Source organism: Neopsephotus bourkii, unplaced genomic scaffold, assembly GCF_033783945.1.
Source record: "Neopsephotus bourkii isolate Nb327-2 ecotype Australia unplaced genomic scaffold, CSIRO-AGI_Nbou_v1 NB_923, whole genome shotgun sequence".
Classification (NCBI taxonomy): Eukaryota; Metazoa; Chordata; class Aves; order Psittaciformes; family Psittacidae; genus Neopsephotus; species Neopsephotus bourkii.
Window position 1 is genome coordinate 3,364,935 of NW_026901417.1, and position 23,697 is coordinate 3,388,631.

At 38.1% G+C, this 23,697-nt stretch overlaps 1 protein-coding gene across 13 annotated transcripts in view; it reads right to left on the bottom strand.

Moving 5' to 3' along the window:
- Positions 1-23,697, bottom strand: part of ATP2B2 (ATPase plasma membrane Ca2+ transporting 2) — a 308,443-nt gene that overhangs the window by 13,226 nt on the left and 271,520 nt on the right. For 8 of the 13 annotated variants that reach the window (XM_061357888.1, XM_061357894.1, XM_061357887.1 and 5 more), the window contains 4 exons: positions 19,025-19,238; positions 14,232-14,443; positions 11,048-11,155; positions 7,222-7,404 (listed from right to left, as the gene is read on the bottom strand). In XM_061357888.1, coding sequence (XP_061213872.1) covers positions 7,222-7,404; positions 11,048-11,155; positions 14,232-14,443; positions 19,025-19,238 — 717 coding nt within the window. Of the gene's footprint in view, positions 1-791; positions 964-7,221; positions 7,405-11,047; positions 11,156-14,231; positions 14,444-19,024; positions 19,239-23,697 lie in introns of all 13 variants that reach the window. The other 5 variants (XM_061357896.1, XM_061357900.1, XM_061357899.1 and 2 more) reach the window with 2 other exon arrangements.

Consider the following 23,697-nt stretch of genomic DNA (forward strand, 5'->3'; position numbering starts at 1 on the left):
ATTTAACTGCTATTGAAGCAGCCTTTCTTGTTAGCTGTCTCAAAGTTTTTATTCACTATCTCTTCACTGGATGCTTTGTTTGCATCTAAAAGAAAGCTGTGTCAGGATTTCACAGTTTATAAACCTGTTTCTTCTAACAAAAAAATCATTACCACATTTATTTTGTTGTTTGAGCACTGCCCTTTTAACTTGTCTAGCTGCCTCCTTCCTTGATGCTTACCTTACTCATTGCTAAGTGAATTTAGCAATAACTGGCCTATTCTTTCACCAGTCATATAAACCTTAACCCCTCAGCCTTGCATCATCTACTAGATTCTCCATTTCCTTGTTCCTTCCTGCACCTGTGCTAAATAGAGCACATCTTCCCTGGATGTGAGTGACCTATATTACACACAGTCTTCCAGGTGGAATGATCTTTTCTCTGACAAGCCCTATTGCTCAGTATAAGATATTTGTAGAATCATTTAATGTATACATTTTATGATCAGTAGAAAATACATCCAATGAGACTGAGAAAACATGACACAGAAACTTCAAATAAAAGCAGAATCTCCAAACAGTGGCCAAAAAAGACTAGAAGGTCCTGTCCTAACAGCAAGTTAACAAAACTTGCAATGGATCATGGCGAGTATCTACTGTACACAAAGTAATCATGTTATGTGTTTCTAGCTATGTGCAAACTAATAAACATAACGGGACAAGAAGGGAAAGGGCAAAGTAGCTTAGTCTCAAATGACTGCTACATAAGTTGGCATCTCTGTAGGTCTGATGCATTAAGAATACACACTCACGCCCAGCCGCAGCAGCAGATGTGCTGGTAGGAGAGGAAAGAGCATTGGATAACGATACGTGACTAGGGCTAGAAATATTGGTTACATCCTGGGTCTGGCTTGTGACGGAGGACTGTCTCCTTAGAGCCCCCTGAAAGGAAGTGCCACTCTTGAAAGTATTGACTACTTCGATCTGTAATGGAGGAAAGAATGAGACAAGTTGCTTAAAGTATGGATACAGTTGCATAACTAACAGGAATAATAATGAAAAAACAATCAATCAACCGTGCACACAGTTTTACTTCAATCGAAATAAATACTTCTAAAGTGTTCCTTTCAATATTTTTTAGATATGAAATGATCCAAATTTTCTGCCCGGCTAAAATGAAACAGCTCTATAGGAGACAGTGGAGCTGCATCAGTTTAAACAACTAGGTTTGAAATAACAATCTTTAAAATTTAAACAATTTTATTTGTATGTAAATAAAATAAATACAACCAGCATACCTGCTATAACTAAACTGTTTTCCTGCTAAGAGTAAATTTACTTTCTTACTGATCTCTAAGTGTTCTCTCAGAGGGAGGAAAATTCAGTCACTTCATTGGAATTGGGGAGGAACAGGGACAATACCCAACAAACAAAAACCCTTTAAAGTATCCAGATTATGACTCCATTTTGCTTACAAAACCCGGGCTATCACTATACCAGCTTGATCAAATAGAAAGTGTTCCACTATCTCATCTGACTTTTTCTACAATGAAAGTTTGTATAAGCACAGTGATAATGAATATTGGTATTTTATAACTACGGATTTAAAAATATTCATATTTTAACTTTATAGAGAGCACTTAAGATCACACAAAATTATGTGGAACTGGACTGACTATTGCAGCAAATAATATTATCATTTTCTACTTGCTATTTTGTTATGTCTGTTGTATGCACTTTTTAATATATCCTTCCTGAATACCTGTTTTATTCATCACCACAGACGATGAGTTAAAAAAAGAGCTGAGTATTTCAAGGCATTCTTTGTCACCAGTATAACCCAATAAAAAGCAGGCTCTGCATACAGATGTGAACCGAGAGATTGGCAGTAGGTATTATTAAGTTGTATATATGCGACAAATACCTCCACACCAAAATGTTCTCTTCATTACATTAGTATATCACAACATGTAGTAGTAGTAGTATCAATTACAAGAATTCAACCAACTACTTGTTTGAAGTAACCCACTGTTACCAGATTTGTATCTTGCAAGCCAGGTTGCAAGGTACACAGCCTAGAAACTAGTTGGGAGAAGTGGTGTATTGATCAATTAAACCAGCACAAATCTTGGTGCAAGCCCTCCTGAACAGTCAAGTTGAAAGCACTATATAAACTGGCTAACATTTTATGCTGTGGTCAGTCTTCGGAATAAACAAATTCATATGGCTTCATTTTAACACTACAGATGTATCCCCTCCCACAATCTGATCTTTGGGCAGAGGTGTTTATTTTCTTGCCTGGTTTTTGGGGAATAACCACATCACAACCAGCTGTAAAAAGAATGGTCACTGCTGTAAAATTGTCACACTGAACTTTTACTATACAAACATAAAATAGCTGATTTGTTCCCTGATGACTCTCTGAGAGTCCTGTTTACCACATCCATTGAAGTGTACACACTCATAGATGTACAGTATTAAGTAGTTATCACATCTCACAGCTTTGCTCTCAGTTTTTTTCTGCAGCAGACTTATTTTAAATTGCATGTCTCATACAAATACCACAGTAAAACATTATGATACAAGGTGATTTTGCACGTGGAATAGGGGTACAAGTGAACCATTAGCTAAGGTTCACATTTACATATAGAAAAAAACACATGGCCCAAACCACTGGTTATGTATGAAGGCATTTTAAATACTTACCTGAAATGTTCACTGTGCAAAAGTGGAATTAAATACAGATCTTGGGTTTTCATGATCTAACACAGGTGTCAGAGCACTCTTCAAAAGAGACCATTCAAAAAAGATTTTAAAGACTCTGACTGAGAACATGAAGTATGTATCACTGGGGAAGAGAGATGGCAAGTCCTAAGCTAAAGGGCAGTTCTAGAAGTACAAATGTCTTCCTAATAAACTGAAAGACCTTGGTGCGAGAGTGAAAAGATAAGGGAAGATCAGTATTCAGTTGTTTCTCCAGAGAACAAGAATTATATGTGTGTTATTTACTCATTCTCATGAAGAAAGTAACTATAGCTCTTCAGGACAGAATTCATAGTGGGAGGACAACCACCTTCTCAGAATCTCAAATGCCCAAAGTTCAGGGCTGTGTCATACCTGAAGCCAAGAAAGAAGAGAGGAATTGGGCCTAAAAGTTTATCTTCCAAAAATAGAAAAAGACAAAGAAGAGTTTACAGAAATAGATATATGTTAAAATAATGCATTTTAATTTAAGATGTAACTTCTTAATTAATAAAGAATGCATTAATTTAGAACAATTCAAGCTGCTATAAAGGAGAAAGTAAATGATAACTCATACATCATGAGAAGTTTGAACCACGTTTTGATTATAGGCCTTCAGGAGAGAAAAAACCCTGCTGTCCTACATTTGAAGTTTATTTGTCTGGTTGGAATTTTCACCTCTCTCATTCTTCTGTACTATATTCAAAAAGATGTCTTTGGAGCAAGTCACTTTTGGAGTGACTCTGGAGAAAGTCTTGGCGGTAGCATGGCTAATAAAAATACTGGTGATAGGCAACTAAAAAAAGAAATAGAAATCTTATAGCAGCAGAATAGCCCTTTCTAAATATTCTTTTGTGGTTTAACACAGAACAGGACTGTCAGCAAGCACTTCTGTTGCCATTAGTGGTAACAGAACCCAGGCTCATTCATCTCCAACCAACAGCTTTTCTAATGAAATAAAACAATATCCATGGGCTACTGTCATGTTTTGTATATTAAAAGCTCTATGGAAAGCCATAAAATGAGGTGCTAGGTTTATAGCTAAATTCAAAACCACTTGCCAGGAGTGACTTTCATTGTTACTGAGTTTGCATTGGTTCAAGAGAAGAGTTTTAATGCAGAAAGAAAGGGAAAGAAAATGCAGCACGGCACCTCCATGTATTCTTTAGTATCTGAAGAAGAATAATCTATTTTTCAGGAGCAGTTAACATGGCAGCTGTATATTTTTCGAGTTTTGATTTTATTCTCAAAACATTTCTAGCCAGTTATTTCCCACGTTAAAGCGAACTGAATTACAGGATGAATAAAGCAGAGAAAAGCTTCAGGCCTGCTGCTGCGAAAATCTGACACGGAGCTTGAAAAGTTTTCAAATCTACACACTTTACCATTTTTCCATACTCAAATGTGAGGTAACTCGAGAAACTTTAACATATACAATTAAAACAGAAGCATGATTTCTGGTTGTTCCTCAGATTACAGAGTTTTGCCTGCTAACCTTCCCAAAGGCTCTTAGACCTGCCAAGATGGTACGATGAGTCTTGTCTCCGCCTTCAGAATGAAGAATTTGTAAGAACTGCAATAAAGAGTTGGAAAACAATGCTGAAAAGCAGCAGAGGTTGGCAAGTCCTGCCTTGTATGCAACTTGAGACCACCTTTCTATCTTTCTGAAACTTGCATAACTAGGATGAGACACTTGCGGAATTTCATGTCAGTGGCCTTCCAAGAGAGCTATCCAGTAAATAAAACATGTATCCATCCAGAAAAGCCCTGCAGTCTATTTATAAGACAACAAAATACCTAAATGAAGTAGACAAAAAATGAAAATCAGAAGTAGAAAGTCAGTCTCTTTGCCTTAGTTATGTGCGTTTTCATACACCTTTTTTTAAAGTACGTTCATGCATGTCTTCATAGAAATACGTCTGACATTTCCGTATAAAGAATGACCAGCGGAAATCCCTTCACTGGTGTCCAGGTTTAAACCCTCAGGTTTAAAAGAGTGTATAAAAAGAAAAGAAATATCTTTATCCTGCTTAGTTTTTGTCAGTTTGGATGAGGTTTTACTGGAGCATTGCAAGGGAGATCTGTCAGAAATCTGGGGGGGAAAAAACCACAAACCCTATCATAGAGTCTTTATAACTGTTTTAGGAGTAAAGACTTTTGTTGAGTGCTGTGTCTATCTGCCCAAAAATAACTGAATAGAAAACAAGCAAAAATAATCTAATATGCATCACAAGCATATGATGGTGGAAACTGGTCTTGTTAGGATTTGAATGATCGATCTAATTGTGAGGGAGTCTACAGTTTATTCCTAATCTGTCATCCTTATGTATATAAAGTGAGGGGATGCTCTACCTTCTTCTTCCGCAACTCCAGAAGTGCATTAGACATCAGAGGATTCTTGCAAATCCTCCAGCTCCCCAAGGATGCTACAGACATCCCCATCTTCTTCCATCAACTCTTCTTTAGCTGGCTTCCTGAGAAATGTAGTACAAGTGTATGAATTTGGATGGTCCACAACACACAGCACAACAAAATGTGCTCAACTCAAGGTCCATCCAACAGTAGATTTAATTTGACCTGCATATAAGTTCATCACTCTCCAGTGGACACCTTGGAACTCTTTTTGAATCATTTTGGCCCATTTCCTTTTTTCATTATCATTCCACAGATGTGAAATGGATGTAAAAATCAAAGTCACTAAATAAACAAAATGAAAGAAAAAAATCACAGAGGCCTCTTGGCAGGAGAGAAATAATACATCCGACTGAAGGTATTTCTACAACTAAGAGCAGAAAGGAAGCTAGGAAGATGGATGTTAGCAAAGAAATATTATTCATGTTCATTTCATTTTAAATAGCATCAAAGACTAGTAATTTATCTGTGAATTAAGTGGAAAAAGATATGCAGAACTAAAAACTACCTCTCAGACTAGAAAAAGAACTGAAAGGATGTAATTTGCTTCTTTGTGCTTGCAGTTGTTTACACTCACCACAACCAGAAAGATATCCTGACAGAAATGCCAACAGACAACACTCTTCCTATAGCCACCAGGAAGGAAAGAACGCATATTTAGAGGTCATCTTTTCATAGAGATACCTGGGCACCTGTTTGTCACCTTTCTACAGGGACAATTTGAATTTTCTCTGATAATGAGTGCTCCTGACTCAACAGAGCCAAGACACAACCTCAAAGCTGAAGATCCATATTTAATTACTTAAACAGAACCTTGGGAATTGACCCAAACACTTAATCTCTCTAATGGCAATTTTTACCCCCTTGATTTTTTTGCTGTATGTATGCACATAAGAGACCCAACTGGCCTAGTTTCAGCTTCACACCCTCACTTTTTCTAAAGGTATGGCTGCACCTCTTTATCCAAAAAAACCAAAAGAAGTATCAATTTGGAGATGAGGAAAGGCACAAAGTACTATTTTTCGTGGATGAAGACAAAAATCAAAATCTACTGAGATATTCTTTCAAATTTTGTTTTTCGTAATTCACCTCTTGCAATCATCACGTAAGACATTCACATCTGGCAGGTACCTATCTCTGTCAGAGCTGCTCTCTTCTACAAGCTGGCACAACTACTTGATCTTAGAAAAGATCAAGGAGAGAGCACTGGAGTATTATAAAACATGCTACTGCACTGCAATGAAAAATGTGAAACAGGTCATAGGGTTTTCAGCTCTACAAAACATATTTGACCAGATATCCTCGGCTGTACTATATTTAGCACCATAATACAGTGCAAATATATAGTACATTAAAAAATGCCACAGATTTTTGTATTTAGCAAAAGGGGGTGGGGGGATGTTCAAATAAAAAGATAAAGATTTTGTTAAGAAATCATCCACAGTAACCCAACACATACATTTCAATACTTAATGGATGCTTAGGCCCTTACTACTAAAAATAAATCCAGAACCACATTTTTCATCGTCTAATAGGAAAGAAAATCAATTCCTTTTAATCACGAGATATATATGGTAGTGCCAGGACAGAAAATATTACCATCTTTTTTAATGAAATGGTACTTTAGACTCAACAATTTACATTACTCTGTGATTGCAAAAGTGGCAGGAACAAGCAGTTTTTGACAAAATCAAGCAGTTTGCATGAGAAAGCCTTCAGAACATTTTGCTAATCATTGTCCCAGCTTGCATATTCCAAGTGGTACTATTTTATGGGCTGTCATCCCTGAAGTCGAAAAATAATGTCCATTCACAGTAGTCTCAGAAAAGTATTCCTATTTGTGCATATTAATCATTTTGTTATCCTTTCATTTAATTTCTACTGCTGTACACACACCGCCCCCTCCTTTGTTCAGTTCACCTGTTTTACTTTCTCATGTGCACCTCCTTTGAAAACAGTTCAGAAGTTAACCAGTACCATCAGCCACACACTCAAACACGGCGGCTTTCCTTACAACATTATCTAGCCTTGATCAAAGATTAAGGGTGTTTTTTTTCTAGACCTTGTGGGCATTTACTTTTAGCATACCTGGGTTTGGATTCTGTTGAGCCCTCTGAACCACAGAATTTGTCCACGTCGAAGTTCTCTCTCTGCATGATCAATTTCTTCAACATCTTCATTGAGTTCTTCCTCAGGGGCTTCTTCCTTCTCAGTGAGCCTCCCTGCCTCCTTTAAAAACTTTAGCCTACTTGTTGGGATGGTTGCAATGACCTAAAATTACAAAAAAGTACTGAAAACGTAAGCCTCATTCAGTAACCATAGCGCAATAATCTGCTCATTGCAAAAGAACACTGACATTCTAACAAAATCTATAGTCTTCCAGGAAAGCTAAGATAAGCATATTCACAATAGTACTTTACACTTACACAAGTCCATTTTAGTCCAGAAATACTTAGTTTGCTGTGTAAACAATTAGCATTAATTGCATTGCTAAACCACACTGGCAATCCACAGCTGTGGAGTAAGTTTAACGCTGATAAAAAATGTCCTTTCTCAAAAAACTTAAAGCAGATGTTTTATTTGAAGGTAGTTATTTAACCTTGGCAAGATCAATACTTCTGCAGCTAGAGTTTGGGTATTTCTAATGACTTATAATAGTGGATGTTAATGTGAGCTGAAAATTAGTTGCACCTCATGCTTAAAAATCTTCTCACACTACACTGGTTCCTGTATTCAGCTTCCCTTTCGTTTGGCAAGCTGAAATGCTTTTGTCAGCATGCCTCAAAAACGAGGTTTCTAAAAGGGATGCATTTGACTGCCTCCCTGTTGGACTTCTTACAGACCTAGCTCTTCCTCTGTGTCCTTGTAACTAATAAATCCTGATTAACTCAGCCCCAATTCTCATTCTGTTTGTCCACCAAAGTGGTCCTTGGATATAATTAACATAGGAGACAGCCAATAATCTTAAAGATGTGCACATTCAGTGTGACTCTCTTGGGTTATTTTCTCTTTGTTCTGATTTCTTTTGCCAGCTTACATAAAAGTACATGCAGATGGCCCTTTAAACAAGACACAACCTGGAGCATACTGACCACTTAAAACCTCCCAAATTCCCTACAAAGTTAAATCCATTAAATCTATTTAGCAAAAAAAAAAAAAAAAAAAAAAAGCTGTAATTTTCTTTTTTGTTTGTCTTTGTTTCAGCATGGAGCAATCACATCTCTGAAGCCCAAATGTGCAAAAGACAGGAGATAAAAACAGCTGCAGGAAAGCTGATGAGGATATATCTTATGGCTCTGGAAAACTGGACTGGATATAGTTAATTGAATACATGTGAAGAGGCACCAAATATTTGCAGAATAAAAAGAAACTGCTGAGTTTGTGAGGGTCTCATTGAACTTCATGAGCCACAATTTCACTTATCTTCCTTATAAAAACAAAGACATGTCAAAACCCCCACCAGCTTCAACGCTACTACAGAACCTCCTTAAAATGCATTTTTGGGTGGAAAACCAAGATGCAGACTTGGAAAATTAATGAACTGGCTGACATTAGCAAAGATGGAACAGAGGCTAAAAATAAAAGGTAAGTGCTAGTCACTTAAATACTTACTGGAACTGCAGCTTTCCAGCTTTCAAAACACTACAAAGCCAGCACTCTACAGGAAGGAGCTACTTGGGAGGGTTTGGTATCTGATGGAAGTAATGGTGGTGAAGTACTTGCAAGACAGTACACATAGAAACAACTGTATTTGGTGGTGATTCTGTGCGATAGAACATACTTCTTCATGACCTCTCTTAGCCAGGCTGACACATTCTGCTTCAATTCTTTTCTTAGGGTGTTTACATGTCTTTTTGTTTGCTCATTTGTTTTCCGTATGTGCAGACACCTGCCCAGTTCAGGTAATGGCAGACTCAATTGACTGGATTTAGGTTAAGAAACTGAATATATTCCCCATAAAATTCTCACAGTTTTAAAAGGTGATCAATAATTCTGGGACTGTAACATGAAATATTTTAGAAAGACTTGGTTTTCAGAAGTCATGAGGGCCACCTTTTAGAAAATGGTACCTCAAAGCATCTCAAGAGCAGCTTCCTAGAAATAAAACCTTAAATCACGTTTTGAAGTGCCAGTTTTAACATCTAAGCCTGAAAATCTTGATTGGTTCTAGTGGTTCAAAGGAACAGAGCACATTCAGGAGACTAATAAAACAAAGGGATAACAGGTTTGCTTCATGCTGAACTAGAATTAGTCATAGCAGAAAAGAAAAGGCTGAGAAGGAGGGGAGGCACCTCTTCTAAAGGAAAAGTCTCTCTTACTGTAGAGCTCCATGAAGAGAGGACTTGCCAAATCATGGAAAGATGTAAATGCATTTGTTTAGCTTGTGTTTTGCTTCTCTGGTCACTAAATACTGCTGGACCACAAGGGAAAGAGTTTTACCCTCTGTATTTGCTTTATGTAAAAAATGTGGTCTTTTCAGTGCTAAAATTGTTGAGGTATTCCAACAGCAATTTTAATTTGATGGCTAGGCTCTCATAACAAGGCTCAGGCAACTATGTGCATCCTTAAACAGGAAAGAGATGCTGATACTATTCTTAGTTTTCAGTGGTCAAGTAATAACCATGTGTAACAAAATTTAGAAGCCAAATAGTACACTGAATGAAGCCTGTGCGAAGTTTATTACAGCTGGTCTAATAAACCTGCTAGGATTTTTCTCCTTTTCCCTGCTTGTCTTTCCCCCTTCCCAAAGTTGGGCATTTTCCCATCAGTTCACAGTGACTTTAGATCTTCCTCCTGCAAAGCAAATCCCATCTTCAGTAGAACAGCCTAATAGTAGTGGTTTTCAGCAGCATATGCATTAAAAGCTGTCATGTCTCTGAGGCCCAATTGTCCAAAATCCTGATTTTTCCGTAAGAGGACAACCAATTAGATTTGAAAGCTAGCGTCTGATCATTACAATGCCATCAGAACCAAGTAAGTATTCAATTGCAGCTGACAATTTCTTGCCTGTTTCTTCACAGTGGCAAACTATCTGATCTCTGTGTAGCTGAGAAGCAACACGTAACTTCTCATTTTTACTGGGTCAGGTGGCATCAGCTTAAATACATTAGTAATGTATTTTAAGATGAAAAAAACTAATGTTATTAACTTTGCTCTATGTGTTTGTACCTAAAAGCATTGTAGTATTTTAACAATACTGACTGTAGATGTGTTATAACTTCTAGTCAGATAATCAACATAACTTGTCTCACTGACACGTGCTTTTACATCACTTATGTAAGTTTATATTAGCTAATGATGACACAGGTTGTAGCAGAATTTTAAAGTGACACATGAATTAAACTGCACTTTCCTGCACCTATTATAGGAAAAAAACACCTTTTTCTTTCATTTGCTCTTCCATCCTGCAGGGAAATAGGTGAATGAAGATCACTGAGGGTATTTGTTAAATGCAGTGGACTTAGCCCTGCGCCAGTAACAAGGCTATCACAGACTGGCTGAGTGGGTGTTTCAGCAAGGAAGTTAAGTGGGTTGATAGAGATCTGGAACTAAACATACATGTGCTGCCTTGGGTACTCTATTGCAGCGAAGGTCACCATGCACTGGCCCTTGCTATGCTCTTTTTGTGACTAGAGGACTAGGTTATGAATCAAATGTCTTTCCTGAAAAAGCCTTGGTGATAGTACGCCCTGCTTAGAGAAAGAAAAGATACAAAAATTAACAAAAATCAAAAGAAACAGTGGGATAAATTATCCTTATTGTTCTCTCTGCTCTTGAAGTACTTAGAGAGCGCCTGTGTTTCAGTGTGTTCTACAAGCGGCATTGTGAGAGAGCAAGGAAACAGGATAGTAGGACTACAAGCAATATCACATCTTTGATAGTTTATAAAAACAAAAGACAGAATTCTGCATACCTGACCCCATACAAGTTCTCCTAGTCCAATAAATACACACCACATCCACTGGTCAAGCTGCAGGGGGGAACAGCTAAATGGTTTTCCTCCAAACTGGACAATTACTATCTACAAAGAAAAGCAGAGAAGAAAGAGGGTCAGTATTTTCTGGGGACAAACCAAAACAAACTAAAAAATTACCCCCTCCACTTACCTGTCCCCAGAAAAGCCCCAACAACTTTCAGTCATATTTTATTTGAGATTCTAATTTGTCTTGTGCATATTATAGCTCTGCTGGTTTCATTCCAATGTATTTTACCAGGAGAATTAGTCAAACATATTACAAACAACCTTTAGTTTAATGGACTCAATCTAAAGAGCACCCAAAAGTAAAACGCTCTCTTATATTCCACATAGGTTGTTTGGCACTCGTAGGTAGCACTACGAGAAGTACCATTTGGGAACCCATCCAGCAAGACCTCAGAATCTCAGTCACTGAAAATTCAACCATACGAACTTATTCACCTCAAATTAGGGGTCAGAAAAATCCATAACAGTTCAGACTAAGGCTTCTGTAGCCTCACACCTAACAACAGTGATACAGGAATGCCCAAGAAGAAAGAAATAATGACTGTCCCCATGTGATCTCCCAGATTCTGAGTATTCTCAGCCGGAGATCTGTTGATTCTGGAGTAACTTATTTTGAAATATCCACTGCATGAGAGATTTTTTCTCTAATTAACATTTTATTGTACTGTTATAAATGTGTTATCATGAACAGACTGATAGGATACCAACTCTAGTCCTGCTGGAGAAAGAGGGGGGGAAAACCCCACGCCATGCAGCAGGATAACCAGCACATAGAACCTGAACAAGCTTCTAGGCCTGGTTAGATTGTCAAGGTTTTGCTGACAAAGTCAGGTATTACTGATATTTTTGTTAGTAGTGCTGTTGCATAACCAGGGTGCTGAAACCACAAGCCAGAGATTTACACTGACTGTCAAAGGCTGCAAAACACAAGTTCACAAAGTGGTAGTCCAGTCTAAGACACAAAGGAACACTAGTACACAAAGTGGTTGATTCCCTTTGTGAGTGAATAAACACAAACTATGAACACAAATTCATCCATGTGAAGTGCAAATACACACGAAGAGGGAAGGGACAGGGAATGGAAGGTAGTAGATAGGAAGGAGGAAAATGATTGGAGAGAGTAAGGAAAAAGGAGGAGACAAAACAAAAACTGTGAATATGACGCTAAAATTCTAAGCAAGAAATTACAAGTCCACATTGGGAGATTGCTAAATGCTATATGGCAGGTATGGCATGTTTTAATCCATCTGCCCTCACTGGGGAAAACCTTTATTGGTTCTGAAAGCAGAGAAAGGATTTAAAGTAAAAGAAATCTATTGCTTGTCTGTGGACAGGAGTGGTAACTACCCTGTTATTTCTCAAGCTGTTGTAGCTCTCTTAGAAGCACTTTCTGATTCTTACTGAGGAGACATTCTAATAGTTTCCATATTTGTTACCTTGAAAATTTGGCCACTGCTTCTACTCTTTCTTTGTGGAGGGATTTAGGAGGAGGACTAAACTAAGCTATTAGTTAATGGAACTACTGCACTCAAAGATGAAATAGCAAAGCCATTAGTGTGTACTTCACTGAAGGCGTAGTAAATACGTACGGAACTGAGAAAGTTTGCAATATGAAATAAAGCCACTTCTGTAATCTCCCACATCCTTCTACATAATCTAACCTCAATCGTTTTGGTTTAGGATAAGATGCTTGGCTCACTCATCCAGCTATTAAAACACACAGCCAAAATTCCAAATGCTTTCCTGAGATTGCTTCAGCAAGCAACATTATGCAAGCTGTATTTCCACGATGTAATACACAAAGTGGAAAACAGAAAGATTAACCTTCTGCTGTCTCAAGAAACATGACCTGGTTTTAAAAAGAGACTTTAAGTAGGAGTCACAGCCTCTCTTATGTTACAATGGCTTTTTTGATTCACTGTTGGAGCGCAAACCTAGTGTTTTGAAGCTTGCACTTTTTCAGCTACTAGGGAAGCAGGAGAGAGTGAGCAAAATCAGCAGCCAATTCAGAAATGTGGCTAGTAGCTACATGACACTTTTCCTGCAGCCAGACAACTGAAGAGTAATGCCTAGAACTAAGAAAACATCCTCAAACACTACCCATGATTAAAAATAAATAAAGAATTAGAGATGAGTGTGAATTTGTCAGGCCTCTCCTAAAGGCATTTTAGTTCCTGTTAGTAAACCCATGTTTTCAAACAAGCTGTTAAAGAGCATCACAATCAAGTTCTACTACCAATCACTGGTGTCCTTTTCCCCACATTTAGTTTATTGAGCGGTTTTCCCTTTGTTGTTTCAAACCACTATAGCCCAGTTTCTAATAGCTCCACCCTCCTCATTACTGCTTCCATGAGAAATGTCCCAATACTGACAGCTTCCAGGACGCCAATGCAGAACTGAGCAATAATGTCAAGACAGAAATAGCTCAAATCTAAGCAACTATGAGGGCTGCAGCAGGCTTGTAAGAGGTAATGTCAAGTGGTATCAAGTACAGCATAGAAGTCAGCAAATGGATGGATACAGGAGTGGAAGGAGGAAGCTGAGTTCTTACAGAAGAAAAATTACAACTACTTGGGAAAAGTGTGTATTTCTGTCATGATGCTCACACATGACTGAGACAGCAAACTCCTGAGATGGACAGGAAGAATTACCGCCAAGGCACGGTATTACTGAGAACATTGAGTAACATTAGGCACTGGCATTTACCCTCAGAAGAACAGATAAGCATTAGCTATTTGAAAGCTAATTTATCTATTCACAGAGTATCAAATTAAAGTAAAATGCTGTTTTTGCTATATTGACTGGTATACTATTTAATAATTTGTTCTACAAAAAAAACAGTTCCAAGACGAAAAAATCATAATGGATGTTATTATTGCACATCTTCAGATTAATTTAAGGATTGACCTACTTAAAACAATCAAAATTTATGCTCTGTTAGTATGGCTACATAACATACTCCATTACTAACACTTGTATTGATTAAAAAAATATGTGAAACTAGGTGCTTTACTATTAAGTGTACCCCCCGCAACATTTAGGTTTAAAAAGAAAGAAAATGTACGAAAAGTTACACTTCTGATGAATAGTTACTAATTCTTGCCCAAATCATTACCTGAATAGCAAATGTACCCAATACAATAGTGCAAAAAATAGGATTTCTGAAGATGCCATCAAAGACATTTCTTTCACCATGGATTTTCCGTGCGTTGATTTCATTGAAAAGCTGCATCATGACGAAGGTATTGAAGATAATGGTGTAGTGCTCTGAAGGAGGAGAGTGAAGGGGTGCATTCCTCCCACTGTCAATCTTAAACATTTTCTCACCTAGACATAAGACAAAAATAAAGGTTTCCACTAGAATAAGTTAATCAAACTTAAACGTATATTTCCCTTGTTTGCTTTAGCTAGTTGACTCCTGTGCTCTGCTTTACCAGCTTGCTTTCTGCACTTAATACATATCATAGGCAGAATTTATAACACAAGTAAGCAAAAGATACCTAAACTTCTTGAGCAACAAGCTTCTCAAATGATGACTTTTACCTATTAACTCAGTATACCTATGCAAAGTTTTCAGTAGTGCTTTTCCTCTAACCAAGTAGTAATTATTCTAAGTCAATTCTTTCTGATTTACCAAGCACCTGAGACCATGTCTGTGATTTTCTGCAACAGGTAGAAGCAACCACTCTTCAGCAGGTTTTACCCATTTGATAATCCAGTATGGCATAAACTCTTGACAAGCATTCAAGCATTTTAATGATAAAACTCACAAACATTCCTGGTTTTAAATGGGTTTGGGTTTAATCATGCTGCTAGCCTGCTTTGCAAGCACACCCTGAGGCACAGCTCTTTAGATGGTTTTACTCGTTTTTAGATCTGATCAATAAAAAAGCAAGATACAACCTATGATGAGTAACTGTAAAAATGAGATAATTTTTGAATGGATACCTGCACCTGAGAGACCTCTTTCTTTGTAGAATCAGGGAATGGTTTACTTTGGAAGGAACCTCTAAAGATCACTTATAGTTCAATCCCCTTCTGTGGGCAAGGACATCTTTCAGTAGAATATGTTGATCAGAGCCCAGTCATAGAATCATAGAATAGTTAGAGCTGGAAAGGACCTTAAGATCATCCAGTTCCAACCCCCCTGCCATGGGCAGGGACACCTCACACTAAACCATCTCACCCAAGGCTTCATCCAGCCTGCTCTTGAACACTGCCAGGGATGGAGCATTCACAACCTCCCTGGGCAACCCATTCCAGTGCCTCACCACCCTTGCAGTAAAGAACTTCATCCTTATATCCAGTCTAAACCTCCCCTGTTTAAGTTTTAATCCATTACCCCTTGTCCTATCATTACAGTCCCTAATGAAGAGTCCCTCCCCAGGATCCCTATAGGCCCCCTTCAGATACTGGAAAGCTGCTATGAGGTCTCCACGCAGCCTTCTCTTCTCCAGGCTGAACAGCCCCCACTTTCTCAGCCTGTCTTCATACAGGAGGTGCTCCAGTCCCCTGATCATCCTCATGGCCTCCTATGGACTTGTTTCAACAGTTTCATATCCTTTTTATGTTGAGGACACCAGAACTGCACACAATACTCCAAGTGAGGTCTCACGAGAGCAGAGTAAAGGGGCAGGATCACCTCCTTTGACCTGCTGGTTGCTTTCTGGGCTGAGAGTGCACGCTGAAGCCGGCTCATGTTCATTTTCTCATCGACCAGCACCCCCAAGTCCTTCTCCACAGGGCTGCTCTGAATTTCTTCTCTGCCCAGCCTGTAGCTGTGTCTGGGATTGCTCCGACCCAGGTGTAGGACCTTGCACTTGGCATGGTTAAACTTCATGAGGTTGGCATCAGCCCACCTCACAAGCGTGTCAGGGTCCCTCTGGATGGCATTCCTTCCCTCCAGCGTACCAACCGAACCACACAGCGTGGTGTCATCAGCAAACTTGCTCTGGCAAAATCCAGTGTGACTTTGAACACTTCCAATGATGGAGCATCCAGCTTCTCAGGGCAATTTGTTCCTGTGTCTCACCACTACATTGTAAAATAAAATTCTTATGTGCAACCAAACCTACACTTTCAGTTTAAAAACACTGCCCCTTGTCCTGTCACTATAGGCCTTGGTGAAAGGTATCTCTCTGTCTTTCACAGAAGCCCCCTTCTGATATCAAAAGGCTGCAACAAGGTCTCCCCTTCAGGAGCCTTCTCTTCTCCAGGCTGACCCAGCCCAGCTCTCTCAGCCTGGCTCCAGAGCAGAGCTGCTCCAGCCCTCGCAGCATCTCCGTGGCCTCCTCTAGACTTGCTCCAATAACTCCACGTTCCTCTTGTGCTGCTGCCCCAGAGCTGGATCAGGACTGCAGGGAGAGTGTCTCCCCAGAGCACAGAAGAGGAAGAGACTTCCCTCCCTGACCTGCTGCTCACGCTCTGGGGGTGCAGCCCAGCACACGGAGGGGTTTTGGGATCAAGCACACTCAGATGGCTCATAGCCAATTTTTCATCTAGTTTCTTATACACAAAGTTTACAGATAACAGTTACTGAAAGAGGCACTGTGTCCTGGGTTCAGCAGTAGCAGTCATTTTTCTCCTTCTTAGTAGCTGGTGCAGTGTTTTTGACCGGCTGTGCTTAAACCATGGCACATTGTCTTAAAGTCAGGATGGTCATTCACATGGAAGCATAACTAATGAATGAAGTACCACAATATTACCGCATTTCATAACCAGTGTTTTGTTAATGACAGCAAATTAAAAATTCTCTGCTATCCTACTAGCATAACATTAAAAATTTCTGAAGAAAGAAGAAAAATTTCTGCAGATTTTCTCCAGAGAAATTAATCATTAATGCCATCAGCTATCAGTGAGCACTTTCTTGCCTTGCAATATTTGAGCAGTTCATCTTCAAGTCACTTGGAATAATGAGCATGTTTCCAAAGAAAGAATTTGGCTTTTAGACTTTTGACAGAAATTAGATTAGGATATCACAAACACAGCAGTAACACAATATGAGGCCACAAAACTTAGAGTGTAAGAGAGCAGATAGTTTAAAGAAGAGGTTTATGCCATACTGGATTAGCAACATCCAGTTGCTAATCTGGATTCTTAGGAAACCCAGACCTCCAGAGAGGTAACTAAGTATTGGAAAACATTCCACTTACTACATACAAACAGTAAAGGAAAAAATTAATGAAAGAAAACAGGTACCATAATTTTATCCATTATAGATACATACACACATACAAGCACACACATTACATCTATTTGCTTTCATTCAGCAGACACATGAACACAAATACATGAATAATTCTTCCCTCAGTCAGAGTATTTGTCCTTAAATCTCTATTATTGCACTGCATACTTAAAAAGCTTAAAAACAGAACATGCTGCTATTGTGGAATGGCATTGTTTAGACCCATAACTAGTTTTATTTCCAAACGTTCCAAAAGGCACTATAGTACATCAACGTTATTATGCCTAGTTGCTGAGGTTATGATTTATTTTTAATACTACAGTTTGACAGAACTAGACAATGACTTCTGGATTTCCAGTGTGCCTGATGTCGCAAATGCACTATTGTATGTTCAAACACAATGGATTTATTGCCACATCATAGAAAAAAAAAATCACAACCAAAAATGTGATATACTGGTCTCTACAGAAACCAAGTACAAAAAAAAACCAAACTATTAGTTGGTCAAAACAGAAATAATTTGGAATTTAATTATCAAAACACTTCATTTAGAACATCATCTTGCTGCAGAGCTAAGACTCATGGAGTTCAGAAAAGACTATTTCCTAGGCTTATCAGAAAATTGGTTGTGCTGCATCCTTCGAAGTATGCGTGGGTTTTCCACAGACACACAGAAATAATTAGGATAGGGTGAAGAGAGGTCAGAAGAAAGTATTTTAAACCATAAAACTTATCAAAAAGCCATTAAAACTCCTCATAAAGTCCACAGAAGTTCTTGCTCCAAGATTCATATCGCATGAATTACCAAGAACAAGGCTCAAAACCCTCTTAAGAATCATAAATTTACAGTTACAGCTTATATGGAAGTCAGTACATAAAGAAAAAAGTCTGAAAGAGAACACATGTAATTTAAGGATGATGACAGAGTGACAAGAACACAATACCCAATTGATAACATCATCAGTCCTTTGAGCAAAGTTCACTTACTACTGTGAAGGAACAGAATCTATTATTAGACCCTGCTAGTCCCTGCACCAAGAAACATTCCTCCTCCTTCCCTCCCCTCTCCAAAACTGAGCTTATGAAAAGCATCTGTTGCTAGCACAGCCTGAGGAGGAGTCCAGCAATCTCATAAATTAGATTTTGTTTTCCCCTTTTAATATCCATTCTAGATATAAAATGTCAAAACAGAGTGTTATTCGTATCACTTAATGCTAATTACTTGCTTACCAATACTACATAAGATCAGCGTTATTCCTTGACTATGGCAAACATTTTGCTCCTGATTAGAGCTTCTCCAGCTATTGGTAAAATGGATCTTGATTTTTGCTATGTTTATATTATTGCTGTTAATTTTTTGTTACATGCCTATTAAAGATGATAAATCTCAAAAGGAAATTTCAGAATAGAAGAACCAGGCTAGATACTCTACTTAAAATGCAAACCTATGCTACATTTTAATATGAACTTTTGGCAAAGCCTGGATTTTGTTAGGAGACAGAAAAGCTCACTGAGGCCTTTCCCAGGGGAAACAACAACTGAACGGTGACTCAATCGCTCTATTGCATGTGCTCTATTACCCCTACTATTTCTGATCCCATTAAACACTTCACTTCTGCTAGCTCTTTCACTAAAACAGACTTAATAGATATGCATTAAGTGGTTACATTTACAGCTTTCTGACACGCTCTAAACCAAGCAACAAGCATAACAAACTTCCTTACCGACAAAAAGAAGTGTAAATATGAGAGTAAGCTGATACACAGCGTGGCCCAGAATGTTCTTCATCATGGTACGGGATATAAGAGGTTTGTTCCTGCCATATGGCTTTCTCAGCAACAGTGCCTCGGTGGGAGGTTCAGTGGCCAAAGCAAGGGAGGCAAAGGTGTCCATAATGAGATTGACCCACAACATCTGTACAGCTTTCAGAGGAGAGTCCTGTGGAGACAAATTAGAAAGTTACACATTTCCTAGAAAAATAAGGGTTGTCAGGTCTTTTACTGGGATTTCATTTCTTCCTGTGTGATGCCACCAGTGCTGAAGATGGGACAGTGAAATCCACAGCCCTTTAGTCTGTCCTACTACGTACTTTCTTGTCTTCTTATACAAGACCAGTATGGCAGGACGCATAGAGATCTGAGCAAAGATCAATTATTTCTCTCCAGTCCCTTAAATCAAGAATATTTACAATCACACAATGCTTATAAAGCATATGACAGATTTTACAATACCCTCTGTTACTTCATGCATCATGCTGAAGTGTCCAGCTGAATTTAGGTAACTAGATAATACAAGTGGGAGTTCCTTTCCTGGAAGAAAAATTATCCTGGAACAGTTTAAAAAGTAATGTTTCCATTTACTATAAATGACCTATCTGTTTTGTCAGAAACAGCTTGAAATTATTAACAATTTATGAAACAATTCCTGAGACATGTGAACACATTTTACATGGATAAGACCTTTTAAAAACAGTGGTGAATAAAAAAAATGCCTGATATCTGGACTAAAAAAAAACTCGAACACCCTGAAACTCATTAAAATATATCAAATATGAAAAAATAATGAGTTCCTTATTACTTCACTGGGTAACAGGATAGTATATTTGAAACTCTGGAACTGGAAAGAAAAGACTCAAACATTACTACTGGTCAGGATGTATTAATTTTCTGAAGCAAATCTCCAACCACTAGAAGGAGCTCTTTCCTCACTCAAATCAAGAGTCTATGGTCATATTACAGAGGACTTGAGATCTCCTTTTAAAACAACCCAAAAGGAAATAAATAAAGCAAAGTGACGCAGATCTCCAGAGAACTCGAGATGATTATTAGAGAGTTTTGATTTGTAATTCACTAGGGCAGCTGTAATGATAGATGCAACCTCTTTAAGGAGCCATATCAGGAAGAACGAAGGAGGTTCTTCTGTATCTAACAACCTCCTTCCTATGTTTTTAGACTGAACCCAGCATGGGCAGCATTAGTAAGGTCTGCTTTCTGTTTTGGATAGATGTTTTTTATTAAAAAAATAGAATCTCAAAAGTAACAAGGTATCAGCATAACAGATCTTACGATGGAAGGGAGTTAATCTGCAGTGTGGAAGTTGGAAGATCTGAGCACTATTTTTATGCATTACATTACCATGCTGCTGTAATAATGAAGCAAAGAAATCTATGAACCAGCATACGAGCCAAATCAAAGCCAATAAACTCAACTCATGAACTCTGTCCTTTTTTTTCAAAGCGTTAAATGGTCATTTTTAATGAAATATTGTCAAATAATGAGGGCCAATTTGGTATCTCAAGAACATATAGAGAACAATGGTAAGTCATTTGGTCTCTTGTGGATCTGGTTTATATTTCATCTCTCCCTTGTGATAAACCATTATTTCCTCCTGAAAACATATATTTAACATCCCTACAGTAAGATACATTTTGATACATCTTATTCATGAAAAAAAAAACCAACCAACTAATTTTTGGCTTATTTGAATGGATGGAGAAAAGCAACCTCCTGTTTCTAAGTTTTACAGGTCGGCTACATTAGGGAAGATTAGCATAAACAGATTTTCGACCTCTTGGTTATGTGTTGCATTAACTGGGCTTATGTGGAGAGTCAGTCACTCATTTGGTATGCAGCTGCAGAAACACGAAACATCTTTGTCGTTAGAGGTGGCTAAAAACCTGAAAGCAATCAGGACAAACTTGGTTCCAAATTGAGGCCTCATTTGTTTTTTATTAATACTAATGCCTCAAACAAGGAGAGTACTTGCACTAAAAGCAGTTTGTTGCTAGGGCACGATATACAGAGAAAAAAGAAAACATGGTTTCTACTGAACAATTTTCCTCGTCATACTTCTACCTATCTGGTTAATAACTTTTCTAGAGAAACATTCTCTACTTTGAAATGTTACAATAGCTGAATTTCCACTCCCTGTGCTGACTTCTGTGTCAGTAAAACTGAATTTGTCTGTTATGCTTAACAAGTACAGTTAAATACTCAGGTGTCTATCAGAGCCTGACGTATTCCTAGCATAACGAAGAGGCAGATTATTTCAGTCTCTAAATCACGCAACTGTAGTTGGCAGTCATCAGTTTTGGCAACAACTTGTTCTCACCATTTCACACTGCCAATCACCTTGTGTGGCTATGGTGCCCCTAATAATTATCTATTATTGGCAGTGCTACACTGCTCAGTCAAGTGTGAAAGCTCATTCTAAGCTGAAGCCAAAACATTAAATACACATTAGTCTGGGCAGGCAGTGGAATGAAATTTCCACTGCAACTCTATCTGATTTCTGATTAGTTGGTGGAAGCTGAGGAAAATACGTATCAGCTAAGGAGCTTAGTCTTCCATTACAGATTTTAGTCACTTATGCAAGTGGGATGCAAATTCAGCGTTCTTCTCATTTTGGTCACTAACTGACTAGCACTAGTTAGTTCCTAACTCACTTTCTGAAAACTTTGAGGATGAAAGCTGCTCAAATTGCATCCAAAATCACCAGTTATTTGTCAAATTCCTTTCCACTTGACCTTGGAATAGGTTAGCTTTGGCCTAGAGGTAGAAGGAAAATGTCCCTTAAATCAAGTGATGTTACACTTCATCTTCGAAACACTTAAAAGTACAAACTGCCAAAGGCTGGAAATAAACTACAAATCTTTTGTGACATGCAGAGCCTCACAAATTTTAGAGCTTGTTACTTTTGATTTAGATGACAAGCTGTAGGAGAGGAAAAAGGTATTTTCACCCTTACCTCTTCACTCCCACTTGTCAAGAGAACACATGCATGGGTTTATAAAAATGAGCATTTCTGGTGGGTTAATCTTATATCCACTAATGCAAAGAAATGTCAGCTCTCACTTCTGCTGCTAGATCATTCACTAACTGTGTGGAAGTGGCATCCTCAATTCTATCTCCATGGCTCTAAGCCCTCCCAAAACAAAGCTAAGCAGGGAATACTTTGATTTTATATTATAGCTTTTCAAATTTGCCAATGCTATGATTTTAGGATTTGCCAAATACAGTTCTGCATTCAAACATTATAACCAAGTAAATTACTGCCTTATACATGTAAGTATAGATCATCCTCATTTCTTGAACAAGATCTGTAAAACCAAGTAATTCACGCAGTAGTTCACTGCTAGAGTGCTTTTTAATTTACATGCAATTTTCCAAACATGATGTACTATAGAGTCACTGTTTTCAATTCCTAATGTCTGCTAAAGCATTAAGTCTTTCTCAGATTACAAGAATAATAATTTGAATGCAAACTATTAAAACGAAGTCTTTTTTCCTCTCTGTCTTTGAAGCAACCTTTATGAATAGTTACATTGCCTCAGCGGTTGGATACAGACAAAATTTGGCACAGCAATAACCTGCTAGCTTTAGACTTCCAGTGAAAAGCTGTTTCCATTTGACTGAACTGCATTTTAAAATCTTTGTTTTGTACATACCCAGATTATTTTTACAGCTCCAAACATAATGACCTAATATTCTCTTGGTACTGTGTAGGGGACAGGAAACAGGATGAATCTTCTGGCTTTGTAAGGCACATATAAACCTCTATATGATATCTAGAGATGTGGAGCAATGACTCATCTGAAGTACAAAATTCACAGTAAATGTAGGCAGAGCTGCAAAGAAGAACCCTCATTGAGTCAGGCAAGGGCTGTGCAAAATTGTTATTCCAAGGATGAAGTCAGAATGTAAGAGTTTATATGTCATAAATCCACTGGAAAAAGAAATCACTGGATTAACCTGAGGTAATAGTTGCTAAACAGAATGGACAATTATATGCAAACTGGTCAAGATAACTGCACCCTGATCAGTTTAAAAGCATGCACTGAGCAACCCAGAGAGAAGAAAGCAAGAGGTAAATGAATTAGGTTATTTGAAAGACAAGGTGAATTAATGCATCTTGGCTGCATTGTGCCACAAACTGCACTGGCATGGGACTAGGAGAAACAATAATTGTGATCTCATTGGTGGGTGTTATCTACACGCTGGAAACAAAATTAAGATGCTGCTGCAGAGGAGTGATCCCTAGTCAGCTTTTAATCAGAGCAGGTAAGCATAAAAGCTTCATACTCCAGTGTCCCAGTATGCTGGCTCCGAATTGCAGAACATACTTTTTGAGAGGTGACATAAGAAGCATGGCAGAAATGTTACAACATCCATAGAATTTTTCTCATTCTAGATTTGATTAAATATCACCAAAAACATAACCTGGGGAATATTAATTAACCTGAATATTAATTGTGAACTAAAATTATATTCTGCTTGTAAAAGAAAGCCAAACTGACTACCTAAAAGCAAAGTAAAACCCAGTCCGATGTGGACCTTAAAAATATTCATTTTGAAGGTCACAGAAAGCTATGCTGCCTATAGATTTTAGCTTCATTTGT